The 16,371-nt window shown below is 47.4% G+C and overlaps 1 protein-coding gene across 2 annotated transcripts in view; it reads right to left on the bottom strand.

Moving 5' to 3' along the window:
- Nucleotides 1-16,371, bottom strand: part of MECP2 (methyl CpG binding protein 2 (Rett syndrome)) — a 75,271-nt gene that overhangs the window by 2,342 nt on the left and 56,558 nt on the right. For both annotated transcript variants that reach the window (XM_006899927.1, XM_006899928.1), the window contains one exon: nucleotides 54-404. In XM_006899927.1, coding sequence (XP_006899989.1) covers nucleotides 54-404 — 351 coding nt within the window. The remainder of the gene's footprint in view (nucleotides 1-53; nucleotides 405-16,371) is intronic.

The raw sequence follows: 16,371 nt of genomic DNA, 5'->3' as shown, positions 1-16,371 counted from the left end.
TTCTCTGATTGGCCCGCCCCCGCCCTGCTGAGACAGAATGTGCTCCTACTTACTTGATCAAATACACATCATACTTCCCAGCGGAACGGCCGGATTTTCTCTGCTTGAGTTTTCGTGTCCAACCTTCAGGTAGGGTGGGGTCATCATACATGGGTCCCCGGTCACGAATGATGGAGCGCCGCTGCTTTGGGGAGGCCGAGGCCTCAGGGACAGCAGGGGCTGAGCCTGAGCCTTCAGATGTCTCTGCCTTGCCGGCCTCCGCTGGCTCAGCAGAGTGGTGGGTGGATGGCTGCAGAGGCTCATGTCTGCCCTCTTTGTCTTCTTTTTTATCCTTCTTCAACTTCTTTAGCTTCAGAGGCTTGTCCTTGAGGCCCTGAAGGTCTTGGTCTTCTGACTTTTCTTCCCTGAAGTATTAAACAAGCATGTAAGTGTCAGCGAACACACCAGTTTGCAGAAAAAGGCAGGCAGGCTCAGAGGTGTTTCTCCTTGGGGATGTCCCCAGGAGACGGGTCTGGCCCAGACTCTGAACCATGTCTGCTGTGCTGGACTCCACCCGAACTCCAGCCCCTGTCATTCCAGAGCTCACAGGTGGGCACCTACGGTGGCCTGAGTCCTGGGCCACCTGGGCCCATAGGAGTGGGCAGAATGGCAGGCGAGGAAGCTGCCTATCCCAGATAGGAATGGGGCTGCTACCCTCTAGGTACAGATGTACTTCTCTCTAATGTGCTACCCACCTATTGCACTGGCTGGGAGGTGCTAGCGCAAGAAATCAAAGCTCACCCTGGGTCTGAGAGACATCCTTACTGGGAGAGCTAAGTGGAAAAGGCAGAAATCCAGGGCAGCCCCCGGCAAGGGTCAGCATCGTGCCCATCTCTTCCTGCTGGCAGGAGAGCCATTCAGTGCAGGGTGGTGGCAGTGGGAGCAGTTCTTGACCAGTCCACTTCTGGGACCATGGAGCAGCACTGAGCTAGGACACTTCAGAGGCTGGTCACCTAGTGACCACCTGGAGGGTCCCGGGCATCTACTGGTGGCACCCTGGCCTAGTGGGCAAGAGCACAGTGTGCACTGGAGATGCAGGTGTGGAAAGAAGGGCTGTGGGTTTAACGGCAGCACTGGCCAATCTCCCAGTATCAGTTCCTTCTTCAGGGAATGAACAAATAGAAAGGGCAAGACTATTCTTGTCCTGTATCTTTAGTAGAGAATCTTGTTACTTGGAGATTGAGGCTCTGCCAGGCAAGGCTTCTTGTCACTGGGGTCAGTGGGCAGTGAAAGAGATTCGGGGCATGCTCTATAGCAGCACCGACTGGGAAACGGGACTCAAAGCAGTACATGGTAGAAGCACCTAGAAGCTGGCTAGATGGGCCATGAGTAAGAGCCTCAGGTGATGAGCCTAGGGACCTAGATAGGCACTTGTAAAGGATGGGAGAAGGCGGGCAGGAATGGCACAGTGAGTCCACAACCTTCCTAGGAGTGTGCAGTCATGGACAGATTAGAGGACCCATTTCCATGTAATTCACACCCCAAATGATAGGGCACTCTCTGGGCCCTGAGAAGATTCAGCTTCTCTGGAGCTCTTGTTTACATCCCCCAGATAATTTCAACTTTATGAGGCCCCAGGACTGTCCCTTAAACATGACCATGGACAGTGAGGCACTCCTGATGAACAAGAAGTAGATAGTGTGGTAGAAGTGGGATGAAAATAGACACCATCAAAGTTTTTGAACTTTTTTATGGTTTAAAAGTATCTGAGGTAGGGACTGTAACCCACACTAGGGAGGTGCCCTGTGGTCGAGCAAGAGGATTCAGTCAGTCCCCAATTCAACACATGTGTGCAGACTGGGGCAAGGAAGAGAGAAAAGCAGCTGGCCCCTTGGCCTTCTCGTCCTGGGTCTCAATGAGATGCGGCTCAGCCACAGCCCCTTAGGGAAGCTCAGAACCCCAGCCAGCACTGGCCAGCTCGATCCACAGGCTCCTTGCCCACGGTGGCAGCAAGGATCCTTGCCTCGGAGACTGAGGCCGAGCGTGGCTCTGCCCACGCCAACACCCCAAGTGAGCAGAGACTGCTGTACTAAGGCACCACCGTGGTGTCAGTGGTCACCTCGAGAGACCCAAGGACTATGTTCTGTGGCCTCAAAGGTGACTGATGAGAGCTCCCAGAACTGAGAAATGAGAAAATGTTAGGAAAGGGGAAAAGGCAGCAATTTGAGATGGAATTCTGTCCCCCTCAAATACGTGGGGTTGTAACCCCATGTGGGAATGAAGCTGTTTTGTTATGTAAACCACAAAGGAGTCACATTAACTCTCTCTAGTTCCTCTTTTCTAAGAAAAGAGATTACATGAGAGAAGATCTGCCAAGACACATCAACAATCACCCAGATGTCAAAGTTCAAAGTGACAAGGTCCTTGCCCAAAGCCACCCAAGAAAGCCTTCAGGCAAATTCCCTGGATTTGGGACTTCTGTCTAGTCTCTTATGCTGTGAAGGCATTCATTCCTGTTTGTGACAGACACCACTTGTGGTATTTGTTATCGTGGCATCAGGTGACTGAGAAAGCAGAATACTTGTGGCCACTGGCCCATATGACAACTATTTACCCAAGTCCTACTGTATCAAACAGAGCAGGGAAACACTGCATGGTTCAAAAGCAGGAAAAATGTATACCAGCGACGCATCTTCCCTCCATAATCTTCAATCTGTAGGCAGAACAGATCATCTAGGAGGCTGGACTCTATGAGGAGGAGTGTGGCATCAGGATTGGAGAAAGACTCATCAACAACCTGTGTTATGCAGATGGCACAAGCCGGCTTGCTGAACTGAAGAGGACCTGATGCGCTTGCTGCAGAAGGTCAAGGACTGTGGTCTTTAACACGTTGCCGCAAATGACGGCAAAATGTGTTTCTAAGCCTGGTTGTCAATTTAAAAGTGTACTGCAACGTGTTAACATGGATTGAAGCTCAACATAAAGAAGACAAAGATTCTCCCACTGGGCCAATTGGCAGGACCATGATGGATGAAGAGATTGAGGTTGTTAACAATTTCAGTTTGCTTGGCTCCACAATCAACACTCTTGGCACAAGCAGTCAGGAAATTAAAGGACAAATTGCACTAGGAAAATCTGCTGTCAGGAATCTCTCTGGAGTACTGAAGAGCAATGATGTCAGTCTAGAAGCTAAGGTGCACCTGATCCAGGCCATGGTCTTTACACTCCCTTGCTATGCATCAGAGAGCTGGACAATGACTAAGGATGAAAGAAGAAGAATCGATGCCTTTGAGTTTGTGGTGTTGGAGTATTGAATAGACCATGGACTGCTAAGAGAACAAAGAGGTCTGTCCTGGAGAGGGTGAAACCAGGCTGCTCCTTGGAAACAAGGATTTTGAAGCTCCCTCTCACATACTTTGAGCATGTTGCCAGGAGGGACCAGTCCTTGGAGAAGGACATCATGCCTGGAAGGGTTGAGGAACAACAGAAGAGAAGACCCTGGATGAGATGGATTGACTCAGTGACCGGGGTAATAGGGGTAGATGTGTTGGAGGCAATGAAATTGGCTCAAGATAGAGCACGGTTCAGAGCTGTACTACATACATAGTGTTGCAGACAACCTGATGGCACATTACAACAGTCTCCAGGGCCCCAAGAGAATATGGTAACTTCCTTTGCAGAGCTTTCTGTGTCAGAAAGCTGCATGTGGGTATCTGTCTGTGATCTCTGTACCTGCTGAACCTGGACTTGTCAATATCTAAAGCTAGACACATGCAACCCTGTCTCCAAAACACCATGTCTGAACATGCTAGCGTCGGAAGCTGGCAGCACCAAAGTCCAAGTTCTACAAACTTGAGTGAGAAAGAAATCAGATAAATGTGCCAATGGGGACAGGTGGGTGGTGCCCTCAAGCAGAAGACAGATGCACTTTGCAAGAAGGAGGGTCAGGTGCGATAAGTTCTAGCCACTGATGTTAATAAGGAAGGATTACAAGCAGATCTAGAAAGATATAATCTGTATCTGATGAAGGGTAGGTTCTCTGAAGGGGGGTGGCCTGAACGCTGTTTATATCTGGACTCTGGCAAAACATCAGAGAGCTTTCTATCAGATCTATACCTAACAACCTGGCTGCGGCCTCTGGACAGAAAGCGGTGGCATGCTGTACTGCTGAATGTGGGACCCTTTGAAGTCACAACAGTCCGAGACCTACCTGCCTGCTGGTGACCTGAACTCTGGCTCCCCAGATACGCTGACCTTGAGGCCTGACCTCCAGATCTGGGACTTGCCTTCTCTCCCTACCCTTGCTATAAGCTTCTCTAGAGAACCTAGCCTAAGACAAGCTACCAGGGGTGCAGGGGAGAGACAGGTGGTGGGAGTGGGACCATACCAAAGGGGTTTAAGGCAGTGCCAGTGGCCAGGGAGGAGCCCAGTAGCTGTCAAGGATTTCTGTCTTATGTCTGAGAGCAAAGGCCACCAGCTGTGGAGGGAGATCTACTTGGGCTCACTCAGGTTTGGGTCCAAGTAACTTTTTATAGCACTAAAAAGTCAATAAAGGCATTTTTTACCTTAGCTGATATCCAACTTCTTCTCAATTAAAAACAACTTGAGGTAAATGACAGTGTGTGAATTCTTCATTCTGCTCACTGGGTGCACACAGGTGATTTTATTTTATTTTCTGATTGCCACTACTATACTTAAAATAGATCCCAAAACCAAAATTTACCTTCAACTTGCTTGGATCCACAATTAACACCCTTGGTATGAGCAGTCAGGAAATAAGGAGATGCATTGCACTGGGAAAGTCTTAAGTCAGGGAACTCTCCAAATTATTGAGGAGTAATGATGTCAGTTTGAGGACTAAGGTGCATCTGACTCAGGACATGGACTTTCTGACTACTTGCTATGCATCTGAGAGCTGGACAATGAATAAAGATGACAGAAGAACTGACACCTTTGACCTGTGGTGTTGGAGAAGAGCACTGAACCTCCCATGGATGTCCAGGAGAACAAACCAGTATGTCTTGGAGAGGGTGCAGCCAGAATGCCCTTTGATCGCCAGCCTCATTTCTGTCACCAAGTCTTTACTGGCACAAGAGGAGATTGCCACTCCTTCTCCAGTGGAGCATCTGATGGATTCGAACTGTGTGCCTTTGGGATTGCAGCACAGCTTCTTGCCCTTGTGCCACCAGCGCTCTAGAGTGCTCTTTGGAGGCGAGAATGATGAAGCGTCACCTCCCATACTTTGGGCATGTTACCAGGAGGAGCAATTCCTTGGAGAGGGACATGATTCTGGGAAGGGTGGAGGGTTGGCAAAGCAGAGGAAGACCCTCAACCAGGTGGATTGACACGGTGACTGCTGCAATGGGCTCTTGTGTGTCAGGAAGTGAGGATGGTGCAGGATAGAGCAGGATTCAGATCTTTTGTTCATGGAGTCGCTATGAGTCGTACTTGACTTGACAGCACCAAACTAGGACAACAACAACAACAACGAAGATGACAACAACAGAAGGGCCTGGAAGCTATTCTACTGAAAGGCAGTAGAGGGGAAAAAGGAAAAGTCGCTATGTGAACTAAATTATTTACTCTCTGCTGATTCCACTTGTGGGCCCCATGGTGGCCTGGGGAGGAGGGTTTTACCTGATTCCTTTTCACCCTTTAAGAGTGCACGCAGTGTGCATGTGACATATACTGACTAGAATTATGCACTGTGTTCACATGTTCCTAAACATTTCAGAGTTTGAAATATCCTCAAAATAGCTGTCTATTAAGCTCTTCAATGTTACACATTTCCATTTACTGCCTGAATGTGCTGATCTAGTCTGTTACACATCTTAGAAACAGAAAGTTGACCGTGACAATATAGCTCATCTAAGGTGGTAGTCTAGTCCACAGTCATGTTCTCACCTCTGAACATGCCTGGAGTTCCTGTTCTAGGTTCCCAATTATGCCCCTGCCCCTCAGCTGCCACCTGCTTCTGCTCATGTATGAGACATATATGGTGGCAGATGCATGAGGTATTATCAGCACTGGGAAGAGAACTCTTGGTATTACAGGAACACAGTAAGAAAGGAGTGCTCCAAAGCTTCCCTGCTTTCCACCAAGCTCCAGGGAGGCTCAGTAACACTCCACTGTATGAGTGGGCCACACTGGATCTGCTGTGAGTGTACTTGCCTGGACAAGTCTTTGTGTGAACGCTTACATTTCTCTTGGGTAAAGACAGGAGTGGAGTCACCAGAATAGTTTCTAAATAAACTTGTTATTGGTATTGTTAGTGTGTTCTGATTGCTCACTCATTCAGGTTTGTGTGGTCTTCCCACCTGTTTTCTCCTCAAGAACTTCTATTTTCACTTTGTGATTTCATTTGCAGAGTTTTCCAGAAATGCAGACATCTTCAACACAAAGCATTTGGAGGGTAAGTTCTCAGAGAGCCTGCTGCTGGAACTGAGTCACGTGAGTCAATGCTTCATGTGACCCCGGTGAGCGGAGTCAGGCACAGGGACCCCAGTCCATTCCATTTCTGAGTGTGCTCTGAAGCTGTCTGGCTCCCCATTCTTCCTAACTTCATCATGTCTGCACGACTCCAACCTCAGGAGGTGGCATTCTCAGCTTCATTCATTCCTGCTCAGGTGCCTGGGCCACAGTCAGACCTGGGAGTCCTCAGAATGGCTGCTCTGAGTCTAAATGGAATTCACTTGCTGGCTGAATCTAATTTTTTAGACCACCAGCTGAGGCTGGAGTTCCACTTCTAGTTTTCCTGATAAATCAGGGAAGCTTCTCCACAGTAAAGAAGCAGTAGCACCGAAGACTCCAGCTTCGGAGCCATTTTCTCATAGTCTATGGGGTGACACTGAGCTGAGCGCTTCACTCCAGACTCACAGTGTACTTCCCAACTTCCTGGTTTGGAATGGCTGAAAAACTGTTTTGTAAAGTTCCTATTTTGTCAACCAAAAGGAGATCTCTGCCCTCTAAACGCAAACACTGCCCTGAGGATACATCAAACACCATGCTTGCATACATAGGTAAAGGAAAAAACCCTCAGGTTTAGAAAAGAGTTTAGCAAAGAAAAGGTCAAATGCCATTATGATCTCATTACTATTAAACACATAGAATAGGCAAATGTGTAGAGAGGAGAGTTTGATCGGGGTAACTAAGAATGAGAGGGAGCGAGAAAGGGGGAGCCTCTGAAAATCACTTTGGGGAGGATGCAGAGCTTTTGCTAATGGATATTGGTGATGGCTGAACAGCAGTGAATGTAATTAATGCCACAGAAGTGTGTATTTAAAAATGGTTAAAATGGGGGGGGAAGTGCAAAAGGAAGTCCTGATACATGCTATACAGTGCAGCATGAGCGAAACTGGCCAGACACAAAGGTCGTGTGAGTCCACTGACATGACCACAATGACCAGAACAGAGAGCTCGCTCCGTAGACACAGAAGAGAGCTAGCGAATGCTCAGGTCTGGAGAGGAAATGGAGGGTGGTGGCTGCTCACAGGCATGGGCTGATGTCAATGGTGATGGTTGTACAGCACTGTGAATGCAGGTAATGCCACTGAAGTGTACATTTTAAAAAAGGATTAATTTCACGGTATATGAATTATCTCTTGGGTTTTAAAGGCCCACTAAAGTAGGAGCTAAATTAATCTATTCCCCTAAATTGTGAGAGGAGGCTCTGCAATACCTGGGCAATGTTGTAGCCACACCAGACTGGTTGGCATGCAGGTACTGTAGCAGGCTGACCTGACTGATGTCAGCTCTAGAGCCTGGGACACGGTAACCATGACAGCCAGAGAGGAACTGAGTTCAAGAAGTTTAAGGACTAGGCTATTATCTAAGCAAGACTCTTAGGTGAATGTTCAGAGGACATTTGACTGATCTTTTTATTGTGGCAAAATACACACAACATGGTATTTACCATAATGGGTATTTAATACATTGCCAACATGTGCAAGCTCCACAACTACCTAGTTCTAGTACAGTTCCAGTTTCCCAAACAGAACTCCATACTCATTTAATCAAGAATTCCCTACTTCCTCCTCCTGCTGTTCTTGGCAATCACTACTCTGCTTTTTCTGTGCAACTTGCCCAGTGGCTTTTCATGGAAGTGGGATCATGAAGATTTGTCCTTTCATCTACCTTCTTTTGCTTGGCACCATGCTTTTCATGGTTGATTCATGTTGGAATGAGTAAGATTCCACTGTAGACACAATCAAAATTGTGTTTATTCAGTTGTCTACTATTGGACATTTTGGCAGTTCCCCCTTTTGGCTTTGTCGCGTTGTGCTGCAGTGAGCACACGGCAGGAACACCTGCTTGTGCCCTAACTGCGAATCTCTGGGGTACACACCTGGCAGTCATCCTCACAAGCCCAGAGCACAGTCTTGGTGTCAATTCCTCTTGTTCATGGTGTTCTTCTCCTTTGAGTCCTTTCAAAGGCGTTGATGGTCTCTAAAAACTGATCAGTTTGGGGCAAATAAACCATGTTCCTTTAAGATGACTTGTGCACTTGCCCAGACTCATTCTCCTAATTTCTAACTGAATAAGAAACAAAGACAGCAGAGAGAAAAGCGTGGAACAGAAGGAAGTCATCAAAGACAGGAAAGGTCATCCTTGAATGCAGAATACTTCACAAAGTGGCAACATGAAGGATTCTGGAGGGAAAAGTTGCTAACCCTGATAATGGCATGTGACTCCCCAGCTTGCAGAGCTAGAGGGCACCTGAGTAAGTGTTCTTCCTTCTGTACTTTTCCCCTTAAGACATGGAAACTACAGAGAGTTTTGCAGGGAGGAGTCAGAGAAACACATAAAGTGGTCAATGAGGCAGGCCTGCTGCACTGGGTAGTAAGTACACTCTCAGATCCACAGGCACAGGGAAACATCTAGAGACTGACGCTCCCACCACAACGGAAAGGGTATACACATCCCTCAGGTAGCAACAAGAAGTTGTGGTTTAAGACATTTCCCTCAATTCTAACAATAGGAAAGACTCTAGATAATGCAAAGACTACCTGGCTGCGGCTCTTCCCAGCACCTGAATTCGGAATGAATAAGCAGTTGCTACAACAGACAATGGGAAAACAGAGAGGGAATGCCAAAATCGTGGGAAGAGAGGAAGCCAAGAATCCCCAGTCTATCAAAGAAACAAAACAACTCAGAGCACCTGACCTGCACAAGGAGGGGGGAAGGAGAGGAGAGGAGAGGGGTGAGGGAGAGAGGGGAGAGGGAAATGAGAGGGGGAGGGGGAGAGTGAGAGATGAAAGGGAAGAGGGACAAGAGGGAGAGGGGGAGGGGATGAGGAGGGGGAGAGGAAAGCAGGAGAGGAGATAGACACAGGGAGGAAGAGACTCCTAGCAAATAATCTTCAACCAAGGAAAAGGAGGTAGTTCTTCACATCTTCGTATGAACATCTTCCCAGTAAAAGTTGCTCATAAGTCAGATGAAGAAACAGTATGAGGTGAAAAGGCTAAACTTGGACCCTACAGAAAGAAACGGCCTACCCAAACATATCATTATGAAATGAATACACTAAAACCAGCTAGGAACAGAATATTTATCACTGAAAAGAAAAAGAAACACACACAGTGAAGAGAGAGAGAAAAGGACAAAATGCCAAAGCAATCAGAATGAAGCTAACAGCACCAGAAGAGAGACAAAGACAACTCAACATAAGGACAATCTGTGTCCCTGAACAGACGCTGCCATCAAAGCTCTTTCAAGAAAGAAGTGACCGGAAATGAAGACCAATTGCATTTGCAGCTCCAAAGAACACATTATGTTCCTGGGAAAATTTGGTAAAGAATGCTCAGTGGCGAGACAAACTCTGGTCAAGTTACTGAATTTCAAGGGTGAAGAATTCTTTGGGAACATGACTCGTAAGGGTGGAACAAAATACATCAGAGATGAAGCCAGACCCTTTGAAGAGGCTGCTCTGGGAAGGTGAATTTGAGCACAGATCTGAATGAGGAATGAAGAAACACGTAGTATAGAGGGGTCCAGCCTAAGGAGCAGTGAGAACAAAGAACTCAACACCAGGAACAACTGGGGTTCCACAGAACAAGCTGACAAATGGCTAGATAGAGTCAAGCAGAAGGTGAAAGTACAGAAGATGTGGTTGTAGATGCAGCAGCCACATCACTGCTAGTATTGTCAAGGACCTCTCCTGAATACTGAAGAGCAATGATGTCAGTCTGGAGACTAAGGTGTGCCTGCTCCAGGCCATGGTCTTCACAAATCACTTGCTATGCATCAGAGCGCTGGACAATGACTAGGGATGACAAAAGGAGAATTGATGCCTTTGAGTTTGTGGTACCAGAGAAGAGTAATGAATATACTATGTACCACCAAGACAACAAACAGGTTCATCCTTGAGAAGGTGAAGCCAGGTTGCTCCTTGGAAGCTAGGATTCTGTACTTTCATCTGACATACTTTGGACATGTTGCCAGGAGGGACCAGTCCTTGGAGAGGGACATCATGCTAAGGAGGGTGGAGGGACAGCGCAAGAGAAGAAGACCCTGATGAGATGGATTGACTCAGTGACTGGGGTAAGAGGGGCAGGTGTGTCTGAGACGATAAGGTTGGCTCAGTACAGTGCAGGGTTTAGGGCTGTTGTATGTACAGTCGCTATGAGTCGCAAGTGACTTGACAGTACCAAACAACTGTAGGAAGCCTGGCTATATAAACTGCAGCATCAGGTACAAGATACAAATAGGGATCCCTTGTGCAAAACCTTAGAATTTCAGGGTGATGACAACAGCACATTCATCAAGTACAGGCATGCCTGAGAAACAGATTTTGGATTCTATTCTGAGGCCCTGGAGAGTTCTTCTTACCAGGGAAGTGACCCAGTCAGAGTGTTGCTTTTACAGAAGTCCAGGGTGGGTGTGGGATAGAGGGGGGATGAGGGGACAAGGAGAAAGCAGGAAGACCCAAGCTGCCAAAGGCGGTGAGGGTCAGCCATGGGGTATGACGGGCAGCATGGGTAATGGGTTGGTATGGGCAAGAGGGAAAGGTCAAAGTGCACCTTGGCCCAAAAAAAGCTTCAACTCAGGAGCAAGGACTGTCTGGCAGAGTCCCACTAAAGGCAGAAATGGCTGGAGGAGGGGGCTCTGTATGCCCTCCCCAGTTCAGTCCCCAGCAGGCTGCCCTGGGAGACATGTAGTTCTAAGCAAGGAGGGCCTCAAGGCTTGAGTCCAGAGAAGCTGGCAGCTGAAACCTACTGACCACAATCTTGCCAAAGGTCTGAGGAACAATCTCCATGTCTGCTGTCACACAAGGTGACTGCAATGCTGGTGGCTATCCTGGGGCAATCAAGGGATAAACATGTGCAGTGTGCTTGTGGTGGGCAACAGGCAAAAGGTCAAGGTCTCTGGCTTCCATGTTGTATATTTAAAACAGTATTTAGATATCTGAACATCTAGAGGTGTCAAAGGTAGCTGGATATGCTGTTCTTGGCGCTGAAAAATCAAGTACACCTCATAGCAACTCTGAACAACAGACCTGAACCTAGGGAGAGGTGTGGGTGTAGAAACTGGAAGAGTCAGGTGAGTCAATGCATGTGGCTGGGGCATTATCTTCTCTACTCTCTGGAGTTGTAGAGAAAGGAGAGATCAGCAAAGGAGAAAAGAACAGTGAGGTGGAAGGAACAAGAGGTATCATTAGTCGTATGCAACAGAAACCAACTCAAGCTGATGTGAGCAGAGAAATCCCCTGCTCTGTGTGATCACAACAAACTATGGCTAACATTGAGAAAAATGGGAATTACAGAACACTTAACTGCTCATGTGAAACCTATACCTAGACCAAGAAGCAGTCAGATGAACAGAGCAAGGGAACACTGCATGGCTCAAAACTGGGAAAGGAGTGTGTCAGGGTTGTTTGTGTCTTTTCTCCATACTGAATCAATCTGTATGCCAAGCAAATAATTCGAGAGGCAGTACTCTGAGGAAGAATGCCACATCAGGATCAGAGGAAGTCTCATCAATCACCTGCATTCTGCGGATGACACAACCTTGCTTGTTCAAAGTGAGGAGGCATTGATGCACTTGCTGCAGAAGATCAAGGACTACAGCCTTTGGTATGGTTTACATCTCAACATCCAGAAAATAAGGTCCTCACCATAGGACCAATAGTCAATATTATGATAGAGGGAGAAAAGGCTGAAGCTGTCAACAATCCTTGAATCCACAATCAGCACCCTTGGTACCAGCAGTCAGGAAATCAGGAGATGTATTGCACTGGGTAAGTCTGCTGTCAGGGACCTCTCCAGAAGGTTGAAGAGCAGTGATGTCAGTCTGAAGACTAAGGTGCACCTAATTCAGGCCACAATTTTCTCAATCACCTGCAACACATCGGACAGTTGGACAACGAATAAAGATTGATGCTTTGAGTTGTGGTGCTGAAGAAGAGTGCTAAATACCCCATGGACTGCTAAAAGAATAGACAGATATGTCTTAAAGAGGGTGCAACCAGAGTGCTCTTACGGAGACAAAGATGGCGAAGCTTTGTCTTTCATACTTTGGACATGTACATAGCTAGGTGAGGCTACTGCTTGGAAAGGGACATCATACTTGGAAAGGGACATTATGCTTGGAAAGATAGGAAGGTCAGCGAAAGAGAGGAAGGAAGTCCCCCGGGGGTTGGATTGACAAGGTGACTTCAGCAATGGGCTTAAGTGTTTCAGAGATGGCAAGAATGGTACAGGACAGGGCTGGGTTAAGGTTGACGGTTCAGAGGGTTGCTAAGAGTCCCACTTGACTTGATGGCACCTAACAATAACTAGGTGGCCCAGAGAATTCCTAGAGGGTTGGACAAACAGGTAGGAGTCAATACTACACATGCTACTGTCAAACCAGAAGCACGCAGACACGCAAATTCAGGCGGCACTGGCACCGGCACCCGGGGTCTTCATCTTGTGTACAGCCATGGCAGTGAGGCAGGCTTCTCTGCAGGAGGTGTGTTAGACCAGAAGTGCCTAGCTCACACAGCCACTCCTCTCAGGGCTCAATTGTTGTTAAGTGCCATCCTGGGGGTTCTGACACATAGTGACTCCAATGTACAAAAAACCCTAGCCAGTCCCTTTTAAGTTAGATAGCAATTTACAAAATCATTGCTCCTGCGTGCTGCATAGTACTCCATTGTGTGAGGAGAGCATTATGCTAAGTGAACTCAGTCTCATAAAGACAAATACTGTGTAAGATCATTATTGTAGATTGAATAAAAGGATCCAAGGTGGGGAGGGGAGAGCAGAGGGGAGAGGATGAGCAGGGGTGGTGGTGGTACTTAATCAAAGGGTTGCACAATTTGATGGGTGGAGGGAGGAGTGGGTAAAAGAAAGGGGAAAGATCTGGTGTGAAAAATAACGTATATTAACTTTGTAAGTAAACCAGGATGACACAACCCTGCTTGCTGAAACTGAAGAGGACCTGAAGCGCCTGCTGCAGAGTGTCAAGGACTGCAGCCTACAATATGGATGAGGCTCAATGTCAAGAAGACAAAGATTCTCACCACTGGAGCAATTGGCAGCATCAGGATGGATGGTGAAGAGATTGAGATTGTACATAGCTTTAGTTTGCTTGGCTCTGTAGTCAACAGTCTTGGCACCAGCAGCCAGGAAATTAAAAGGCGCATTGCCATGGGAAAGTCTGCTGTTAGGGACCTCTCCAAAGTACTGAAGAGCAATGGTGTCTCTCTGGAGACTAAGGTGAGTCTGATACAGGCCATGGTCTTCGCAATCACCTGTTATGCATCAGAGAGTTGGACAATGACCAGGGAGGATAGAAGGAGAATTGATGCCTTTGAGCTGTGGTGCTGGAGAAGAGTATTGAGAATACCATGGACTGCTAGGAAAACAAACAAATTTGTCCTGGAAAGGGTTAAACCGGGTGGCTCCTTGGAGGCAAGGATTCTGAGGCTCCGTCTAACATACTTTGGACATGTTGTGAGGAGAGACCAGTCCTTAGAGAGGGATATCATGCTTGGGAGGGTGGAGGGACGGCGCAGGAGAGGAAGGCCCTCTATGAGGTGGACTGATTCAGTGACTGGGATAATTGGGATGGGAGTGTCAGAGACAGTGCGATTGGCACAGGACAGAGCGGAGTTTAGGGATGTTGTACATAGGGTCGCTATGAGTCGCAAGCGACTCGACGGCACATAACAACAACAACAACAAAGTAAACCAGTATAATAAAAATTTTAAAAAACCCCAAACACCCAAACCCAAACCCAGCCAGTACCTGGTCCTATGCCATCCTTGCAATTGTCGCTCCATTCAAGCCCATTGTTACAGCCACTGGACTAACTCAGCTGGTTGAAGAGCTTCCTCTTTCTCACCAACCTTCCAGTTTACATGAAGGCTCTGTCCAGGGTCTGGCCCCTTCTGATCACATGTGTGGATCAGTGAGCTGAAGCCTCACCATGCTCAGTACAAAGGAGCATGCTGGCAGTACTTCTTCCAAGCCAGGTCCATTTGTTCTCCTGACAGTCCAGGGCACATGGTTCAGGGGCACCTTAGTTGTCAGAGCGACAACTTTGGTTTGCAATATTTTAGAGGTGTTTTACTGGAAATTTACATAATGCACTATAGCATCATATGATCTCTTGATTGCTACTTTCATGGGCATTGACTCTGGATCCAAGGAGACCTTTGACCACTTCAATCTTTTCTCCATTTCTAATGAGGCTGCTTATTGATCAGTTGGGAGATTTCTGTTTTCTTTATGTTGAGGTGTAACCCATACTGAAGGCTGTGTAGTATGTGATGCCCATCAGGAAATATCTCTAGTCCTCTTCACTTTAGCAAACAAGGGTTCTGTGTCTCCCAGGGTATCCACGAATCCTCTTCAATGCTGATATACTCTTCATATAGTCTAGACAGTAACCACCTGACGCACTGCAGGCCACAGAATCTTTATCAAAACTGCAGCCCCCCTTCATTTATCCATTCTCGGGATATTTGACACTTTGCATTCAGAACAACAGTAATAAATCTATTCTGCTCATCAATGACACTACGGTGGCAATGACATATCATGGTGCTAGGCTGTGATAGTTAAACTTAACGTGTCAACTTAGGTGGGCCACGATTCTTAGTGACTTGGCAATTATGTAATGATGCAGTCATTGTCCATTTTCTGATCTAATGCGTGCATCCTCCATTTCCTCAAAATACTGATTTTTAGATAAAAACCTGATCTTTGACACCTAAACATGTTCAGTGAACAGTGGGTATGTTCAATGCCTCTACCATAGTAGAAGAGCAGCACACATAACACCTAACACAATAGGTGTGGCTGTGTGCCAGGACGTCTGGTTATCAAAACAGGCAGTAGGCCAGATGTTGCTTGACAACTGCTTTACTAGGGTGGGGTAGGGAGACTCTCCTTACAGAAGAAAGTGCAAATCTGAGACAGCAAAGAGAAAAAAACAGGAGCAGCGGCCAGCACTGATTTCATAAAGAGGCTGAAGGGCCCTAGATTAGATATGGAGAAAGTGATGCAGAAGTGACCAGTCATGTTCAGAAAAGGAGGAGCCATGACTGGCCATAGGCTTGACTCCATGGATGCCCACTAGGGAGGGAAGAAAGCACTTGGCGAGTGAGCTGAGCAGAGTGGGTGGAAGGAAGGAAGGGGAGACAGCGAGTACAGACACCCAAGGAAGGACTTTGCTAATGAGGAGCCAGAGTTAGGAGTGGGAGGTGCTAGGAGATGAAGAAAGGGCTTATTCAAGACAGAAATGTCTACTGCATGCTCACATGGTGATGGGAGTGAGTCATAAAGGAAGGAAAATTGGAAGTCTGAGAGAGAGCGTGGAGTCATCATAGATTATGCCAGTTGGAAGGACAGGAAGTTCCTGTCACTGACTGTGATGTCTGAATTCTAGCTCTGTGGGTGGAGCGGTCAGTGATGACGAAGCCTTTGGTGTGCCCATGGAAATGGTTGGTTGAGACCACTAGAGCAGAGGGGTCTGAGAGATGGGGAGCCAGGTGCCAGCCTGAAATCCCCCATGGGATAGGACGGACAGGGAGGGAGGGAGAAAAGAAGCTGTGGGCCTGGGTGATGTGAAGGACCCACCTCTGTTAAGTTCACTCCGACTAACAGGGATTTTCCACCAAGTTTCCCAGGCTGCAGACTTTGATTGGAGGAGATAGCTCATCTCTTGCCTGTGGGGCACCTGCTAGATTGAAACGGCTAACATTTTGGTTAGCAGCATGATGTGTTATGCATTGCCACCACGGCTCTGATGACTGACTGGGACAACGTAAGGTGTTTATGACCTAACAAAGGAACTGGACAGCTTGCATGACACTTTTAGGTGTGGGACCACGAAATAAGGTGCATGGAACCTCAACAAGAAGACTGCTAGGCTTTAAGTGAGCCATCCTGAACATGGAAGGGGTG

Source organism: Elephantulus edwardii, unplaced genomic scaffold (assembly GCF_000299155.1).
Source record: "Elephantulus edwardii isolate Elephantulus edwardi_28Jun2011 unplaced genomic scaffold, EleEdw1.0 scaffold00269, whole genome shotgun sequence".
Classification (NCBI taxonomy): Eukaryota; Metazoa; Chordata; class Mammalia; order Macroscelidea; family Macroscelididae; genus Elephantulus; species Elephantulus edwardii.
Note: the sequence above shows the minus strand (reverse complement) of the source record. Positions and strands in the feature narration are given on the sequence as shown.